Source organism: Lagopus leucura, unplaced genomic scaffold (assembly GCF_019238085.1).
Source record: "Lagopus leucura isolate 7727_CA_CO unplaced genomic scaffold, USGS_WTPT01 Super-Scaffold_100009, whole genome shotgun sequence".
NCBI lineage: Eukaryota > Metazoa > Chordata > Aves > Galliformes > Phasianidae > Lagopus > Lagopus leucura.
Window position 1 is genome coordinate 9393208 of NW_024962266.1, and position 17828 is coordinate 9411035.

At 35.0% G+C, this 17828-nt stretch overlaps 1 protein-coding gene across 4 annotated transcripts in view; it reads left to right on the forward strand.

Annotated features, from left to right (window-relative positions):
- The window catches only part of VAV3 (vav guanine nucleotide exchange factor 3), a 180967-nt gene that overhangs the window by 107701 nt on the left and 55438 nt on the right, over positions 1 to 17828 (forward strand). For all 4 annotated transcript variants that reach the window (XM_042874005.1, XM_042874001.1, XM_042874003.1 and 1 more), the window contains exons 16-17: positions 11865 to 11966; positions 14475 to 14575. In XM_042874005.1, coding sequence (XP_042729939.1) covers positions 11865 to 11966; positions 14475 to 14575 — 203 coding nt within the window. The remainder of the gene's footprint in view (positions 1 to 11864; positions 11967 to 14474; positions 14576 to 17828) is intronic.

A 17828-nucleotide genomic window follows, 5' to 3' on the forward strand; every position in this document is an offset into this window, starting at 1 on the left:
CTGGTTGCAAGCGCAGAACAATTTTGATACGTTTTTCTCGTAAAATGTCCCATCTAATCCTTTTTTTTCCTCCTGTGTGGGGAAAAAAAGAACCAGAGTAATCAGAACAAATGTCTCATACCTACGAATTACATAAAATGCTGCAGTGCTGGTCGATACTGCTTTTTCTAGAAAGTTCTCATACAGAGTTTTTTAATGCTTGTTTAAAAAAAAAAAAAGCCCCTCAAACTATTGTGTAATATCTCTTGTCAGTGAATTTCAAGCAAGCAGCTCTTTAATAAAAGAAATTGAATGCTAAAATTGTCTTCCTCTAATTTGAGTGTATATACCTCAGCTGTATTACTTGGGCTTTAGAACTACTCACCTGGCTAATTATCAGGTTTAATGTCTTATGTGGCAACTGCTTTTTTCATCATTGCTGTAATAAGTTTCATTCTTTTTTCTTTCATTATAAGATGAAAGAATAAATAGTGGAAAGATGTCAGTTACTATTACACATCTCATGTGGACATGGAGCATTTACTTCCATCCACCAAATATTACTTTGTGCTAAGTTTGTTAATGTTTGTTAATCACAGTAGAGCATGGAGCCAGTTCTATGAGGTCGTCCTCACGATGGCATTTGAAATCTTTTCCTTCAAAGGCCATGTATTACATTTTCACACTGACTTAATGTCTGAATCCATTAATATAATATAGAATGCCATATATTATACTGATTTGTCCTGAATAATGTCCAGTTCGCTAATTTGTTTTTTTTTTTTCCTCATTGTGCTTTGTAGCCTACTCTAAAAATGGCCATCAGCAAACTAGATAGGAACATGTTGTGCAGAAATGCACTTAAAAATGAAACCAAAGAAGAATTGAAGCTGGAAGGAGTGCGTGGAGTTTGTCTACTTCAGTATTCTGCCCAGAGTCAGGCTTACATAGCTCAGGGCTTCTACTTGAGTTTAGTACTGTTGGATTTCAAAATGCATGGGATAAATATTGCAAAACCTCATGCAACAATGTTGTAATGTGTCTTTTAATTAGTCTTTACACAACATCTCTTTTTGACAGACTAAAACATGCATAAAAACATCTTGCAGGCAGACTGGCCTTTTCTAATGCACCTTGTTAAAATGTCGCCCTCAGAAGTGATACGATTGCAGTGTGTGCTTTGACGTTTTTACTGAAATCACAGTATTAACATCATGCCTGAAATGTAAGAGAGAAACCCATGATGAATTCTGTAATTCTCATGAATTAATGAATCTGAAATATTTTTTTTCAGTCCCGTATTCGAATAGAGGAGATATTCATAAACGAAAGGTCTGTAACCCTTAAAAGCAGGATTTTTTTAAATTATTTTTTTATTTTTATTTTGTCTGCTCTGTATTAAGTTCTTAGGCAGCTAAGGAACTTGCACAGTGGCTCGCTCAGGTATAGCTAGCACATTTCTGAAAAATTGTTTCAATTAGACATCAATTCACGCTGTTCAACTCAAGGGAAATGGAACACATCATCTGATTGAAGAAATATTCTTGAGATTCATTCATTCTCAAATCTGATAGGTGTGCGTACATAACATTTTAGATTAAGCAAGCTACATAAATTGTAGATAGCTCATTGGTTTTCTAGATTTTATAGAATACTGGTACGTGACACAGGCTAGGTGAAAATTGTTCTCTTACCTATTTCCAAATTTGCACTCTGTGACTAATGACATTGGTCAGATTCAGCTTAAATAGATCTGTTCCCTGAGATAGAGTATTAATAATGCATATGCATTAAGACTCCTTCTGAGAGAATATTTGAGCTCTGACATATTGAACACTGACATATTAAATTAAAGCTTTCTTATCAGAGCACTTTAAAAGCCTTAGATATCTGCTGCATTTTCCAAATAGCCTCGAAAGGTGTTTCACTTACACCAACTTCACATAGTAGGTTACCAAAGCAATAAACAAATGTCTGCCAGGGCTTCTCCATCAGTATGAATAATTCAGTACTGCACAAATGAATACCAAGTTCATGGCTGCCTGTGCTTTGCTAAGACTCCAGTTGTTTGTGATCAAATGTCTTTCAGGGTTACAGGCAACCATTCACTGTATAGCTGTGTGATTCCTTTAGATTATTCCAGGCACAGCAAAAACAGTGTGAAGAATTTGTAGGTGGTTAAGAGCACAGTGAAAGAATAGCACAGAATGTGAAAGCGAAACAGTTTTTGAAAACAGCGTGTAAACAATTATAAATAAGTCCGTTTAGATACTGTATTTTCCAGTTCACAAGCATGAAAGGTGTTCCTGTCTTGCACTTTCACAATTTATTATGTGTGAGGAGCACTACTAGGAAAATTGGTAAGCATTTCTTAAAATTGTATCAGCATGAAGTAAGATGTTAGTGATAACATATCTCACAAATTAAGTAATACCACCTAAAGAGATTTTTGTACGATGTCCTAATTATTTTTATAGATTATAAACATATAATGTTGGTTATATGTTAGTCCTTGATACTCTCACCATGTGTTCAGATGTCCTTGTTCCTCCCTGCAAGCTCCCCATTACCTTTTTGTCTGTCTTTGCAGATTTAGGTGTTTGCCCAGAAATTTGCAGCTTTTTGTTCCTATCCAGTTCACACTTGTACAATTTCTACTTCTAAACAAAGACAATTATCATAGATTCATGTTTAACTGAATATAATACATTTAATGTTTATCATGGTAAGCAATTAATACTTAAAAATCCAACCTAAAGCTCTTATTTACAGGATTCAGCCAGGTAATGTTTAAGGCATATAGGGTACTGGCAATATTAATTTACAAATACTAAAGTGTGAATGATCTTTGTTCTTAATAGGTAACATTGTTTATGGATGTTATACAGAAACAGATTATCTCAAAGCAGTCCATCTCTCATCCTTTTCAGAGAAGTGAATTGAAAGTAAGACAAAGGAGAGACATTATCTTGTTTGAAACAATGCATTACATTTCCAAAAAGTTAAAACAGTAAATTGCTTGATCTCAAAAAAAGCCACTCATCCTATGATCAAATAAGTGAATTTCCTAGGAAAGTCTTAGAAGTTGTTTGTTCTTGATCAAACAGACAATTTACTTTGACATGGTTAATAATATAACGTGTATTCTTGATGGTGACTCTTTGATGTGACAAACCAGAATATTTGAGTATTAACATATGGAGGACTGATTGATTGATTAATTCAGTAAATAGCATCTTCAAAGATGGTTCTGAAATGTAACAGCCTAACTGGATGAGAGACAATGAATTAACTGTAAGTAATCAGTGTTGCTTTTTGAGAAAAGAAAGTGGAAAGGGAGCTAAAAGCATTTAAAAATATGTATTTCACATACCTTGTGAAATACATTGTCCATGCCTAGTGAGAACACCCTTTAAGAACAGTGTTTTCTCTTAATCTTTTACAGTAAATCATAAGAATCATAAATTTGTAAAGATACTGAAATAATTATTTATTTGTATCTTATGCCTTTCACTTTAACTTTATTTTGTTACACAACTGCCTTTACGTTGGATAGAACCTTTGTATGAAGTGATCATCTGAAATGGTGAAACTTCAACACAAGGGGAAAAAAAAAGTGGTTTGTGGGCAATGTGATTCTTACGGAAGTCTACTGTGCATCAAAGCAGGGAGTGAGGCCAAACATGTTTGGGGACAAACTTTACGTGAAATTCTTTATTGAAGGTGTGGCTGGAAGCTTTTTTTCTTGTTTGATTGTGACATATATAGTTTTTTATTTCGTAAGCAGTATCATGGACAGCAGAAATACTAGCAGAAATGCAGAGATGTTAGCTACATTTTATTGGTTAGTACCCAGTTGACACAGCAAAGTTCTAAGGTGCTTAAAATTTTGGAATTTGGTCACCTGGGCATCTAAGTGGGAAATTAAACTTAGAATTGTTGTTTTGTCGTTAACTGCCAGCAGAAATTATTGACTTTAAATACTTAGGGAAGATTTATGTTTGATACTCTGCAGTGATCTCAACCAATAGTATGGTAAGAAAAAATGAAAGTTTCTATTATCTGTAGATATTTATCTGTGCCTTTTTCTTTATCGTTATGTTGGAGGAATATAGCATCAGATTTCATGTCACATACATGGTAAAATTTTCTTTAGTGGTTTGTGCTCACAGTGTCCGTAATTCTGAATAGTTCTGTATGGAGTATTTTAAATTCTTATAAGCTTAACATGGAGTGCAGAATAATAACAGCACTAAAATGCAAATGTCTAACTCAGAGTTAGATGTTGAGGAGAGTTCAAGGTATAGAGATTTATCTGAACTTCCTGTAGTATTTCTTCTTTCAAAACTTAAAAATACAGAGTTTTTATGTGATACTTCATGCAATTGCATTTTTGTTATCATTATTCAAAGGTGGGTTTTAATTAAATGGAATTGCTACTCATTTTTAAATATAATAATGCTTTTCAAATTCCATTCTATTTTGTGAAGATCTATATACAACAAATCCTTCCTGATTTCTCCTGATGTATTGTATTTCTTCAAATAATTGATATGACAACACTAGCTTCAAAACCTGACCTACGTTTCTCCTTAAAACATAAATACAAAACCAACCCAACACTCTTCCCTATCCCCCTTCCTTGCATGCACAAGATGTATTGTATTTTTTGGGGAAGACTGAATATTGTTAACCCCAGAACCTGCGACTTTGCAGGTCAGCCTGCTCCCAGCCCTAGAGCACTCATAGCTATGTACCTGCAGCTTTTCAGGTTGCACAAACATGCAGGAGGAGATGATTCCTCTTCTATCTAAGTTGACAATCCTACTGAGTTATGGCCATCTGGAAGATTGTATCTAAACTTCAATAATATCTGTAAGGTTTACTGTTTGTTTCCTGGGAATAATGGCTCAATTCAGTCAGCGTTACAATGCCTTTGATTTTTCTGCATTTTTGTAACAGAAGAAATGATCTGCTCAACGGTGTCTAAATCAGCACCTGCTGTTGTTGATACCTGACCTTGTTTTTCTGCTAATTCACTTTTGAAAGGAGGTCACTGTGCATTGGTTTGCAAATGGTCACTTTTGCATTAGTCTGAATATGATATATTTGTTTCTCACTTTTTTTTTTTTCATATGTGCTGTGATTCCTACAGTGAAGCATAAATATTCCTCATGTGGTGGAAAAGTGATTTGGAAAAATCTGAGGAATATCAAATATCTCTCATTAAGTTTTTCCTCTAATACATTATTTTCTTTCCAAATGAGATAGATACATTTAGATTAAAATTACTTAGAGACTGGGAGGGAGAAGTTGAGTTGTTAATTAAGTACTCAAGAAAAGAAATTTTTCAACATTAATTGAAGTGTTTGTAATGGGTATAATCAACACCTCAGTGGGCTTGACCCAGGGAAGGAGCGGGGGGGGAGGGGGGGGTGGGAATCTGTGCAGGTCCTATTGCTGAAGTCTACTAGGTACATCTACCTAGTACTGAGAAGCTCCCAGGGAAGTAATTAAAAGAAATGGCTCTCAAAATGCAATGGGAGAAATGGAAGAGCAAGTTACTAGAGAACAGCAGTGGACCTTGCAGGGAGACTTTTTAAACTTCAGTTTCTAACTGCTAGTGTTAAGGCTACCTGTAAATTCTAACTAGATTTAGAATAAAAGAGGAGATTCTTTTCTTTATGCCTAGTGTTCCCAGGCCTCTTCCTTTAACCCTCTGCCCCTGCAAAATATGAAATCACAATATGAAACCTTCTGCTGTGTCTGCAACTGGTGAGGCTGCTTCTGCTTGTCATAATGCTGTGTGAAGAGCTTGATACCCGTAACCAAGAGGCCAAAGACTCCAAGTGCTCCAATGCTATAGTTGCTTGTATCCTTAATGCTTTGTGATACCATCTTTTCTCTTTTGTGTGCTTTTTTTTTTCTTTCAGTAGTGCTCATGTTATTTGCATTGCATTAATTTATTACCTACAATTTAAAATTACTGTAAGAATTAATCTAATCAACATAATATTCCTTTTCTACATTTCTGTTTGCTTGTTGGCAGGCAGCAGTCTTTCAGTAGTATGTCTATTTGAAACAAATTTCAGACAACAGCTCTTTAAGTCAGTAAGGCTAAAACTGAAATATATGAAGGGTAAATCTTCTAGGGATCTCCAGAAGAAGTACAACATCCAAGGGAAGATGCAATCAGTATTAGAATTTGTGAAGTAAGGATTCTTCGTTGTTTCTCTTGACAAATATTGCTTTTCTGGAAATGAAGACTGCAGTGTCCATATGCCTGTTTTACACATGGGGAAGATGTGAAGAGCTACAGTAAACAATTCTAACTTTTTCTTTATTTGATTTCTTGGGACATAAATCAATATCAATTGCATATTTAATAATTTCATGCTTCATTTTGGAGAGAGAAGAATTTTCAAGCTGAGATTTTAGTATTTTTCTTGATGTATTTTATTTTATAAGACTTAACTGGGTAGAGAAAATTAAATTGATGTTACAAGAAAGCATATTTGTGCCTAGCCCCCTGAAGAAATTACAATTTGTTTATTTAGCCTGACCTCCTGTTGTGAAAGATATTTTTGTATAGATCTTGCTGAAAATAAACAAACTTAAGAATGCTGATAAAAATCAGAGTTGCTACATGGTAGCCAAATGCTTGTTACATACTATTGGTATTCAGGTATTGTGATCTTCATGTTTCCCTAGCAGACTATGGTTTTGATCAAACAGGGAAATGACAGTAACGCATCCCATATCACTTGTTTGGTATTCAGTTTGTACTCTTTCCTTTGTGGATTTCATCTTGGAAACTCATTAGACCCAAGATGGTCAAAACTGAGTTTTTAAAGTGAACCATAAAGCTTACGTAATTAGATATTTCAAGACTGCCAAGGTTCATTGCTTTATTTGAACTTCACTATTAGTGTTTTGTTTGCCACATGTTTATGTCCTGAAGTTTAGGATTTACTTTAAGTTTTTGAGCTACTATTACAATTGTCATAAGAAAGTAATAAAAATATAATGTAAACTGCTGCATTTTATTCACAATATGTTGGTGTTTTGAGATAAGATAGCAAAGAGAATTTATTCCTTTGTCTGTAGGCATGGAAAGAGGCATGTAGATGTCTGTCCGTCTCACAAGATAGTTTTGGACTGTCTGTAATGTTAGGGTGGCCAGTCATGCAGTTAAGCTAGGTGAATTATTCCTGGAATTAGTTCCGGGTGAAAAAGTTTGAGGGAAACTGTGGGTGGCTGAAGACAGGGTGGCCTATGCATCAATTTAGTTTTCTGACAGGTAAGTTGATAGAAATAAGAAGCACGGCAAATTTCAAGGGGTATTTTCAAAAGAGGAATATTTCAAAGGCAAAAATGGTGTGCTTGGAATTCCATGATTCGAGAGCGCTTGCGTAAGATATTTGGTTAATTCTTTCTTCCACCAGGCTTTGCTGACTTTTCAGACAAAAGATGTGTTCTGAGATGCAGGGCTGACTGAAGCAGATGGTCATTCTGTTCCTTGAATGGTCGTTCTGATGGCTTTTGAAAGGATGAGAACGGAATGTCCAAATGACGAAGGAGACTAGCAAGACAAGCATGTGGGTTGGTGGTGTAGCAGTGAATTGGTCCCAGTGGGACTAATATTCTTCAAATAACTTGGAAAGAGAAAGCTTTACTCAAAAGGCTCAGGGGCAGCCCAAGGAGCAAATAGGGTAATGGAGATCCACGTTGTGTGGGAGAGGGCACTTATGGTTGTCCCTTACAAAAATTCTACTGCTGAATTGAGGAGAGAATTTGAAAAATTTTCTTAATTACAGATTCACTGTTTTGTATTCTGACATTCTGTCCCTGCTAGAACGTAGGAGTTAAAACAGCCTGGGGAAAAAGTAGAAGACAAAAAGGGAAACTACTTTTGACTCCCCACAGACTGCTTGTAAGAAAGAGAGACAGTTTTTCAAGGAAATGATGAACATGTTCTCTGTCATTATTTACCCTAGATAAAGTATTCCTGATTTAGGAATAATTTCCTGCTCCAACCACTTAGCAGTGTTGCTGGAAATCAGAAGGTGGATAAAATCTTTCGTTTGTGATGAGCCTGTGGCACCTGATGATGTGAGCTGTGGAGGAAGGGCTGAGCAAACTATGAGATATCTGGAATGGAGACTCTGTCCCACTCTGCCTGATGGAAATGGAACCCAATTTAAGTCCTAAATTAGATTTTCCTAATGCTAGTCACAGAAATTGTTTTAAGCATATGTTTAAATTTTTATAACAGTTGTGCGTGGGTTCCTATTTTTTTTTTTCTGGCAAGAAATGCTCCTTCTAAAGAAGACAATATTCTTAGTATTGAACTTAATATTAGCTTACTATTAATTTTCTTCTCTGTTTTGAAATATCCCTACCTGTTGGGAAGTAAAAAGGAAAAGTAGGTTGAAAAATGAGATGCATTTTTGAACTGTGTCGTCATAGTAGCTATGATCTATGTTCTCAGAGTGTCAGTGGAGGGCTTTCAGTGCTGTAACTACAAGTGCTCCTGTATGGTTGGAGGTGACAGAAAAGGTGTGTGCTGTGCAGTGACTACTGTTTTTCTTCTGAAGTTACCAGCTTTGTTTACTATGTTTAAAAATTCCAAAAATAGTGTATACTGTTCACTGTGAAAGGTTTATGGTGAAAAAAATTCTCATGATCTTTGTGGAATTAGGGCATAGGCAGATGAATTCTTCTTACTCTTTAGTCCAAAATTTTTGTTATCACAGAGCAAGTATTAGATGCCAAATATTTTTATGTATTATTTTTTTTAATTGCTGGTAAGTAAAATATGGAAGTGTCAAACTCCCAGATTCTTTAAGTTTCAGACTTCATGTTCATAGACTTGTAACTTGATATATACCGTTACAGTGTATGATGTTATGTCATCTCAGACTTGTCTGACACGACGTGTAGTGTGTGACTACAGAACTGGATTTGCTATAATGCAGTCTGATCAGATGGTAGAATATGAAACTGTCCACAGTTAGCCCTGAAATAATCTTTTTTTTTTTTTTTTTTTATATAAAGCTTTCCTTATTCCACCTCCACATTTACAGTGGATAATACACGTATGTTTTTTATTGCAGTGTTATCTTTCCAATTGCCATTAATTAATTCTCTATGTGGAGATTGTTACTCCGCCTTGAGAATGAACACTATATTTTTGATTTTTGCACTGTTCTTTCCCAGGATGCTGACAACTGGTAACTTTGCTTTTATGTATGTGAAAGTTTTTTTTTTTTTTTTGAGGGGTGAGGAAAAGCATTCTTGTTTAAGATGAATCAACCAATAATACATCCAAACAGTAATATTTTTATTAAATTACCTCTTTATAAACAGAATCCTTGTAGATGCTGCATTTTTTGTTTGAAATGCAGCAGACTCAGAATTTGAGAACATATTTTCCTGATGCATGTCCATTTCTGTTTTACCTCAGTTTAGAGCCAGGTAGTCCGAATGATTACTAAAATAGAAAAGAAGGCATGGGAAACAGGAATGTTGCTCTTAGTGAATGTAATGGCAGGGATCATTTTGAAGCAAGTATTTGAAACTATTTTTTAAGTGCAGAAGAAGAGAGATTGGGTATAAGTGTTCTTTTTTTGATTTCTGCTGTTTCCTGCATAGGATCTTCTACAATATGCTGAGGCTGCAGTCCCTTCCAGACTCAATAATGTGCGTGTGATGTAAACTTTTGTTGTTTGAGTTCTGAGTAATATGGCACTGAGGGGGATGGGTGAAGGGAGAGAAAATAGTGTGTTTTGGGTGGTGGAAGATTCAGAAGATCTTTGTGCTATTTTGGCTTTAGCAAGCAAAACAATGCATGAGATGTGAATAGGAAAGGTTTGTAAGTGGTGAAGAAAGAACATCTGTTTAGATGGAGAATTTATTTTAGCTATCTGTGGAGTAGAATCACTCAACTGAAACATGGTGGAGTTTATATGACTTAGAAATTTGGTCTTTATTGTATGTTTTTGCAATATTTAAGATCTGAGAAGTATTTGGAATCAATGCAAGTCCTTCTGTAGTTAATAACAGACAAGAGAAAGCTGATGTAGGGATTTCAACTCCATAATCCTTCTGATTTATTTAGGACATTATAATTTGATAGCTAAGTCTACAAGTGGAATAAAACAAGTTAGTTTGTGGGCAGAAGGTGGAAAGTCTTGTGGCAGCTCTTCTGTGAGTGGCTGCCACAAGCTTTGTTGTTTGCTGTTTTAGGGCTGTGCTTTTTTCCCATTCAATGAATTTTTCTGTGAAGCATTGCAAAATAAAACTGTCTGCCTTTATAAAATACAAGGAAACTCCATTACAAATAGAAGAACTCTGTGTATCACCTTTGTCAGTAGGAGTTATATTTTCAATAGTTTGCATGTACTTCAATCTTTGAGGAAGCTAGTCTGAGAGAAGAAGAAGAGAATTTTTAAGTACTGAATTTTAAGTCTGAATTAACCATAAGCTGCATGTATAGGATGGGATTGTCTTTTTTTTTTTCTTTTGGGCATGTTTTTTTTTTCTTTCTTTCTTTTTTTTTTTTTTTTTTTAGGGTTTACTTCTTCCAGTGTAATGGATGCACCTTTTTCTTTGGTTGTACTTGAAAAATGGTGTATTAATTTGATATCTTGACACCTATATCTTTATCCTCTCAATGAGTAATATCCATGCTTTTTTAGTAGATGGCGTTGTATTGACATCTTGCATAGAAAAAGGAGACTCTAGTGAGCTAGTTAAAATAGTACTAATTGAAAGGCTATTCTCGAACATAAAGGAAAAATCCCCTTTTCTTTTTGAATACAGTTTTCTTTTCAGCACATACATTTTCAGCAGGCATATTAGAAGGCTGACCTTTCTGACACTAGGTGCTTAAATTCTCTGAATGTTTTTTTCGTAAGTCTTTTCATTCAATCCTGGAGAGATTGATGCTTGTATATTTACTCATATTTGTTTCATTACGTTTTGTGGCTGGTCTGTGTTTTAGTCCAGTAGTTATTATACGTAAAAATGAAAATTATCTAATAAGCATCTTCGACTTAAATGCCTGAATTCATAATTGTATGTCAGAAAAGCTTCTGGTCTTTCTTTTGAGTATTGTGGATTATTCCACTCTTATCCTCTTTTTTTAAAATAATATTTTAATTCCTGTGCATCATGAATTCCTTTGTTTTTAGAAGTAGTACCAGAAATCTATACTGTCCTAAACATTCCAAGATAAATAATCTTTAAAGTATGTTAATGCATGCTACTTACATTCTTGTTGTCTAGTTTAGTCTAAATTAATGTTATCTAGAGTTCTATTATGCACTCTAATATTTCAGTGGTTCTGTTTTAGGTAGTCATATTTTCTTAGCTTGAGAATGTTACTGAATTAAAGAAAGATGAAAAATCAGCTATCAGTTATACTGCTGCCTTCTTGTGGCCTAATTGTCCCAGGTTTTCTGGTTACATTTTTCTCACCTATTCGTTTTGAAGCTGTGAGCTACACTTCTTTGAAGATCCATGTATCCGTGTAACAGAATATTTGAGAAGGAAGAAATGAGTGTTTTTTCATAAAATATCTCTATCTGAAGAGGAATAAAAAGCAGAAGACAGTTTTGATATGTAATAATTATGATCTAGTTATTGTGGGAGTTAAAATGATTTGTGGGAGGTATTTTAAGGATCAAGTATGCTTAATGTAATAATTCAGTCTTCATTTCAAAATGTACGATAAATTCCATATTTCCTGTTCACTTCAGTGAAAATCATTGAAGTGTAAATAAAGCTAATTGTTCTTGGATTCAGATTTCTTGCTGTGAGTAGTGCTTTATGTTCTAAATTTTCATGGTTCAAAGTGGATTTTAAAATACTCTTTATTTTAGGTCAAACATACGACCAGATTATGCAGACACAAGCTTTCATGAGTTCAAAATGCATACTTTCAGTCGTGTGACATCTTGCAAAGTCTGTCAAATGCTTCTTAGGTAAGATTTTTAAGGGTTTTTTTTTTTTTTTTTTCCCCCTGGGGTGATATTTGACTCAAAGCATTACATGGAAACATATGGCTAGCTGGTTACATATTAAAGGCACTCAAGCCATAAAGTCCATCACACACAGTGTTAGTGAGATTTTGATAATTAATTTACAAAATATTAAAAGGAATGCTGTTGAAAGGCCAAGACATCAAGGGGCTACCCCATTTTTCAGAAGGCAGCTTTGTTAAATCTTCCTGTGAACATTGTTTTGCACAGGAATTGTATGCAAGCGTAAATGATGACCATTTTGTATAGTTTTGATGAACAGGGCTGAGCCACAAGTCCCACTGCTGTAGACCACCAGTCTCAAGGACAGATGGAATGTTTTCTTCAAAAAAAGGCAGATGACGATGTTCATAAATGTTTGATATGGGGAGATTGCTTTGTGAAACAGCAAATAGCTGTCTCTCAAAGCCACTGCTAAAATAGAAGTATGTAGACAAATTGAAAATGGATGTTGGAAAGCTAAATAAGAAATGCTAATCCTTTCATGAGCAAGGATTTCTAAGGGTAACTCAAATTGAGAAATTCCTTGTTCTCTTTCCTGTGAAATACATGTATGCTTGCACATGAACACCAATGACTTCTCGGTAAGCTACCTCTGTTTTTGTAAACATGGAGTGTTTAATGGTACTTGTATAGAATGGTAAATTTCACAGTGTGAGCTGGAGTTACAAAAGTTCTGTAAAGCTTGGCTGGTTCAGGTGCACATACAAGGTTTTATTACATTTAGAAAAATGTAACCACAGCATTGTAGGAAGAGTGTTTGACACATGGGTGGTATTTCTGTTAAGCACAGACATGGAATACAATAATCTCAGGTGTGTTCCTTCTTGCCTTATAAATGTGTTTTCCTTTAGCAACCTTTTTTACTGAACAGTTGTATTGACTTTGAGTTTCTGAGATATTTTTTAGACGTTTTGCTCAGTGCAATAAGCTCTAAGTGACTATGAAGGATGCTGCAGACATCCTGAACTTAGAGATGGCATGCCTCATTTTTGAATTTGAAGTGGAATAGTTGAGGCATTGTGTCTCTGTTACTGTACTAACTGCTGTTACTGAGAAACGACTGTCTTGTTTTCAGGACGCAGCCTGCAAGAAACTGCATTGTTCTGCATAGGCATGCCAATTTGCTCCAGGGTATATTACACACCCAAGTGTTACCTTATAGTATATAGACACGTCCCTGGGTATTTTAGTATGGAGAGCCTACTGGGCACAGGTCAATAAGACATCAAAACAATTTATGAAAAGGCATTGTCATTTTAACATTCAGAATGCTAAACTTGTAAATTCTTGAAATAAAATGTGAACCTTAGTGCCTGATCTTTCTTATGTGGAGATAAAATCTCAGAAGCATCTATTGTGAAGGATAATTTTATATCCTACACTCTTACCATACAGTCTTGCATTCCTGTGTAGCAATAAGGGAAAAAATAACGAAACTGAAAAATGGAACCGAGTGCATTGAAATACTTATTCATCTCTAAGTTTGTGTATTCTGACACATAAATCATACACTTCTGAATTTAATTAAAAAAAAACCAACACATTCAAGCACTAGCAGTCTAGTAACTGCTGTAGTAAGTAGCAGTTGCTGTATGTTTCATTCAGATTACACTTGTCCAATCGTGTATTCCATAGATGAGGCCCGATTTGTCTTTGCAGCTGACGATGACATGTTAAACTAGGATGCATGGTCACTCCAAACTTGGCTGTCTCCACAATTATCCTGACAAGTCTACGGTGAAGAGTAAGCAGACACATCAGTAGACAGAACACATATTATTGCTCAGAAGTACATGTAAAAAACTGTTAGCTGTTCAGTGGATCATACCTGAGATTAAGGCAATGCACAAATCTGAAAATGAATCAGTTTGCTCAGACTCCAAATTCATTAAGGAGAATGGGAGAATGTGTAAAGCCACTCTTTCCTTAGCAGCTCTGGTTATTAAGCAAAGTGAACCCAGATGTATTTCTTTTAAATGAACAAATTTGAAGTCTAGAGTATTTCAGTATAACCCATGAAACCCTTAGTACTTAAATATGTATTCACACTTACATGTTTTTCAAAATGAATTTGTTCTATGTGTTGTCTGGGCAAATTCCCATTGAAGGAAAACTGAGAGTAGCTGCAGAGTAGGATAATTCAGATAACGCTACAGTTTCAAGCTCATTGTGCCAGAGTTGCTTTGGGCTAAATACAAATGAAGATTATTTAACCAGTAGTCCTAAAGAGCTATCTGGTTTTGATTTTATTTTTTTTTTAATTATAAATGGTTAGCAGTGACAAAAAGCTGATGAGCTGCTTGTCAGTTGTCACTATTTCTTGAGCATTTAAGGACTATGATCATGCAGTACAGCAAATGACTTCTACTACCTTCTGCTATGTCTCTTACTTCTTTGTGTACAAAATTTATCACTTCTAATGTATCACTACCTAATTTTATTTTACAGGGGAACATTTTATCAAGGCTATTTATGCTCTAAGTGTGGAGCTGGAGCGCACAAAGAATGCTTAGGAAGATTAGACAATTGTGGCAGAGCTAATTCAGGTGGTAAGTCATTTTTATTGTTAGAATACCAATTTTAATTAGGACATAAAACTTGCTAGATATAATTAAGGTTTAATTTACCCCTAATTTGTGTTTATTGTAACATACATACTTTTGAAACTACCATTTATAAGTACAATTAGAATTGCATTTAGAATTCATGGGGATTTTTATTCTTGCTAAATTGAAATGTTAAAAAGCAAGAGACTGAACTGTTACAGGTCAAACCCAATTTCTTTGTCCATGTCCTATACAGCAAGAAATTGCTCTGGTTTTAATCGTACACTGCTCAAAGTAACACCTAATGTATGACTTATCATCTATCATCTTCATGGTTCTCCCTTTATGTCTACATCAATTGTTATATTTTTCTCTCAGCTGCTGAAACTGTGTTGCCTCAGCTTCCACTTTCATCTCTTCGGTTTCCATGGTTTCTGTCCACTCAATATTCACAAAAATATGATTGATGTATCACTGCTGCCCACACCTAAGGACCAATTTTTTGTCATCTTTTAATCAATTGCTCTACTCCATTGGTTTCTTCCCTAGCTATCAACATTTTGTGCTCATTCCATTCTCCTTCTGCTCCAAGGACTTCTTGTGACTTAAGCTACCATTCAGGCTCCCTCAAACAACTCTTATTTGTTATCTTCACATTTGACTTCTTTCCACTCTGCTCAGCATTGTTTGTCGTTTTCTCTGACATCCCTCACTGCTAATGCCAAATATTGTTGCTCAGTATTTGCATGCTTTCCCTTCCCTGTACCTGTTCGCTTAGTGGCAGTGAATCTGTGCATTTCAGCCAGCTAGTCATGTAATAGGAGAACTGTTTTTGACTCTCCCCCTTATCCAGCTTCTCTTAGTCTTTCTAGAGATTATTTGCCAGTGCTGGAGCTGGCAAAATGGAAATTAGAGCTCTCCCCCTCTATCTATACTTTTGGATTTCCTGAACTTCATATAGAATCGTACAGAATCATACTTGATAATATATGAAACAGAAAAGCCATTGGAACACATCATAACTTCTGAAAAGTGTAACTGTATTATTTGGAGAAGCTTTCTGATAAATTGTCCTATTTGCTTTTGTAAAATTGATGCATTCTTTTCTGGAATTACTTCATAATTGTGTGAAGTTTCTTGTCTCGTATATTTCATGTAAGCTATGCAACCTCTTATCTTGCTCTATTTTCCTCTTTTGGCATTGCTATCACGATCCTTGCAAAATGCAGTTCCCACTGCTTGAATTACAACATGACTTCATCTACTCTTCTTCAACAGGCTTCTGCTTCAAGATTTTGTTGCTAGCTTTTTGTTCCTTTCCAAGTTGGGTGAGCTTGCTTCTTTCTTTGCCCTTGTTTGCATCACTTTCCAGCTTCTGCTTGGCTTTTGATTCAGCATAATAATTTGCCCAAATTACTTCCTCCTTTAACAAGTTAATTAGGGACAGCAGTTCCTAACTTTTGCTGCAACCAATTAAGTTTACTTTATTAATTGTTTTCTTGTACTGATTATCTTCTGTGCTCTTGTCCCACTCTGAGCTTTTTAAGTTTATCTTAGGTCCAAAAACTATACAAGCAACCACGGTATTTTTCATTCAAATATTTGTTTTTGTGGAGTACAGAATTTTCATAGAACCTCCTAAGGTTATTCTAGAGGAAAATAATATAAATAAGTATTTTAAGGTAATTACATTTAAATTAATAGAGAGGAAAAGCAAAGACACTTTTCTTTACCAGAAAGCTATCTTTTTCACTATAAGCCATCCCTGCGTATTCTTTTCTCTTTTTCCCCTTCTATTTTAATCGTATAGCTGACATGCCAGGAGGCAGGAACTTGTCTTTCCATTTTTCTATAAAGATTTGTGGATTCGTACAGTGCAATGTATATCAGTAAGAATGTCAATCCCACAAGGTCTGATTTCTGGCAATATTCCTACATCTGTACTCAAGTAATGCTTGCTTGGAGTAAACAAAACAATGTCATTCCCCCCTTCTCCATCCCAACTATGAAAGAAAAAAACCAAAACAACAGCAAATCAACCAACAAACAAATGAACCAAAAAAACCAACCAAACCAGAACCAGAAACCTCTCAAAAAAACATAGATACAAAAATCAAAATAAAAAAAACCCCACCACTTTATTAATGTCATAAATTTTCATTTTATAACTTGAAAGCAGCAGAATTTTCCTATGGGTTTAAAAAAAAAAAGGGGGGGGGGGTGCGCGCTGCGAGTTTAAGTTAATACTGCATGAATTTTTGCTAAACTTGGAAGCAACTGTTTTTTTCTTTTAAGATTCTGTTTTTTGTTACATGCTCTGCTTACATCAACATATACCACTTTGTGTCCCCGCTGCAAACTTTTCTCTTGCCAGTTTGTTTTACATTTATGGAAGAGCTCCTAGATTTCTATACAAGACAGAAGAGCTGCATATCTTTTGCATGCTCATAGGATGTAATGCTTCTTTACAACCTCCTTTGAAAATAGTTCAGACCACAAAAGCTAACAAAATTTAAATTGCAATTCTTGCAATGCTTTCTCTTGCTCTTTAACCAAATAAGAACATGAGGGACAAATAGTCTTACATTTTTTGCTGTTAATGTGTCTTCTCTCAACACACAGAGCAAATTTGGCCAATGAGCAAAAAATATCTAATTGTGGCTAACAATCTTTGTAACACTGAAGTCTGTAAATTTTTTCCCTGAGCCCCTCATAGATTGCATATCTTATCCTGGTTATTTTTGACCTTGTTACCTTTTAAAATTAAGTTGCAACTTCTTGATTTTTGTGAGAAGTATAGATGGAAGTTTTCAGTGAGTGCTTCTGGATAACTTAATGTTTCATGGCCTCTTTGTTAGTGTCCTCTGTGAACTGAATAGTATTAACTTTTTATCATCTCTTTGTAAGTGGACCTGTGCCTTAGACAATTTTCATACTAGATATTTATTTGAAAAGAGGTGATCAGAATTAAAAACTCTGCCAAAATGAGAATACGCTGGGCTCCTAAAAAGCATTTGCAGAGAATTTTCATCGGTATTTTTTTTTTTTTCTTTTCTTTTTTTTTTTTTTTTTTGTGTGTGTATGGTTTAATATTTTCTTTTTAGACCTCTGAGCAGGTGCTTTTTTTAAAGCTTTCTGAAATGATGCTTAGAGCATCTGAGTGGATTAAAAATTTGTAACTTTATTTGCATTCCATTTCGAGCCAGTTTTTGAAAATGCAAAAGATAAAGGTGCGAAGATGGATGAAACCTTCCGA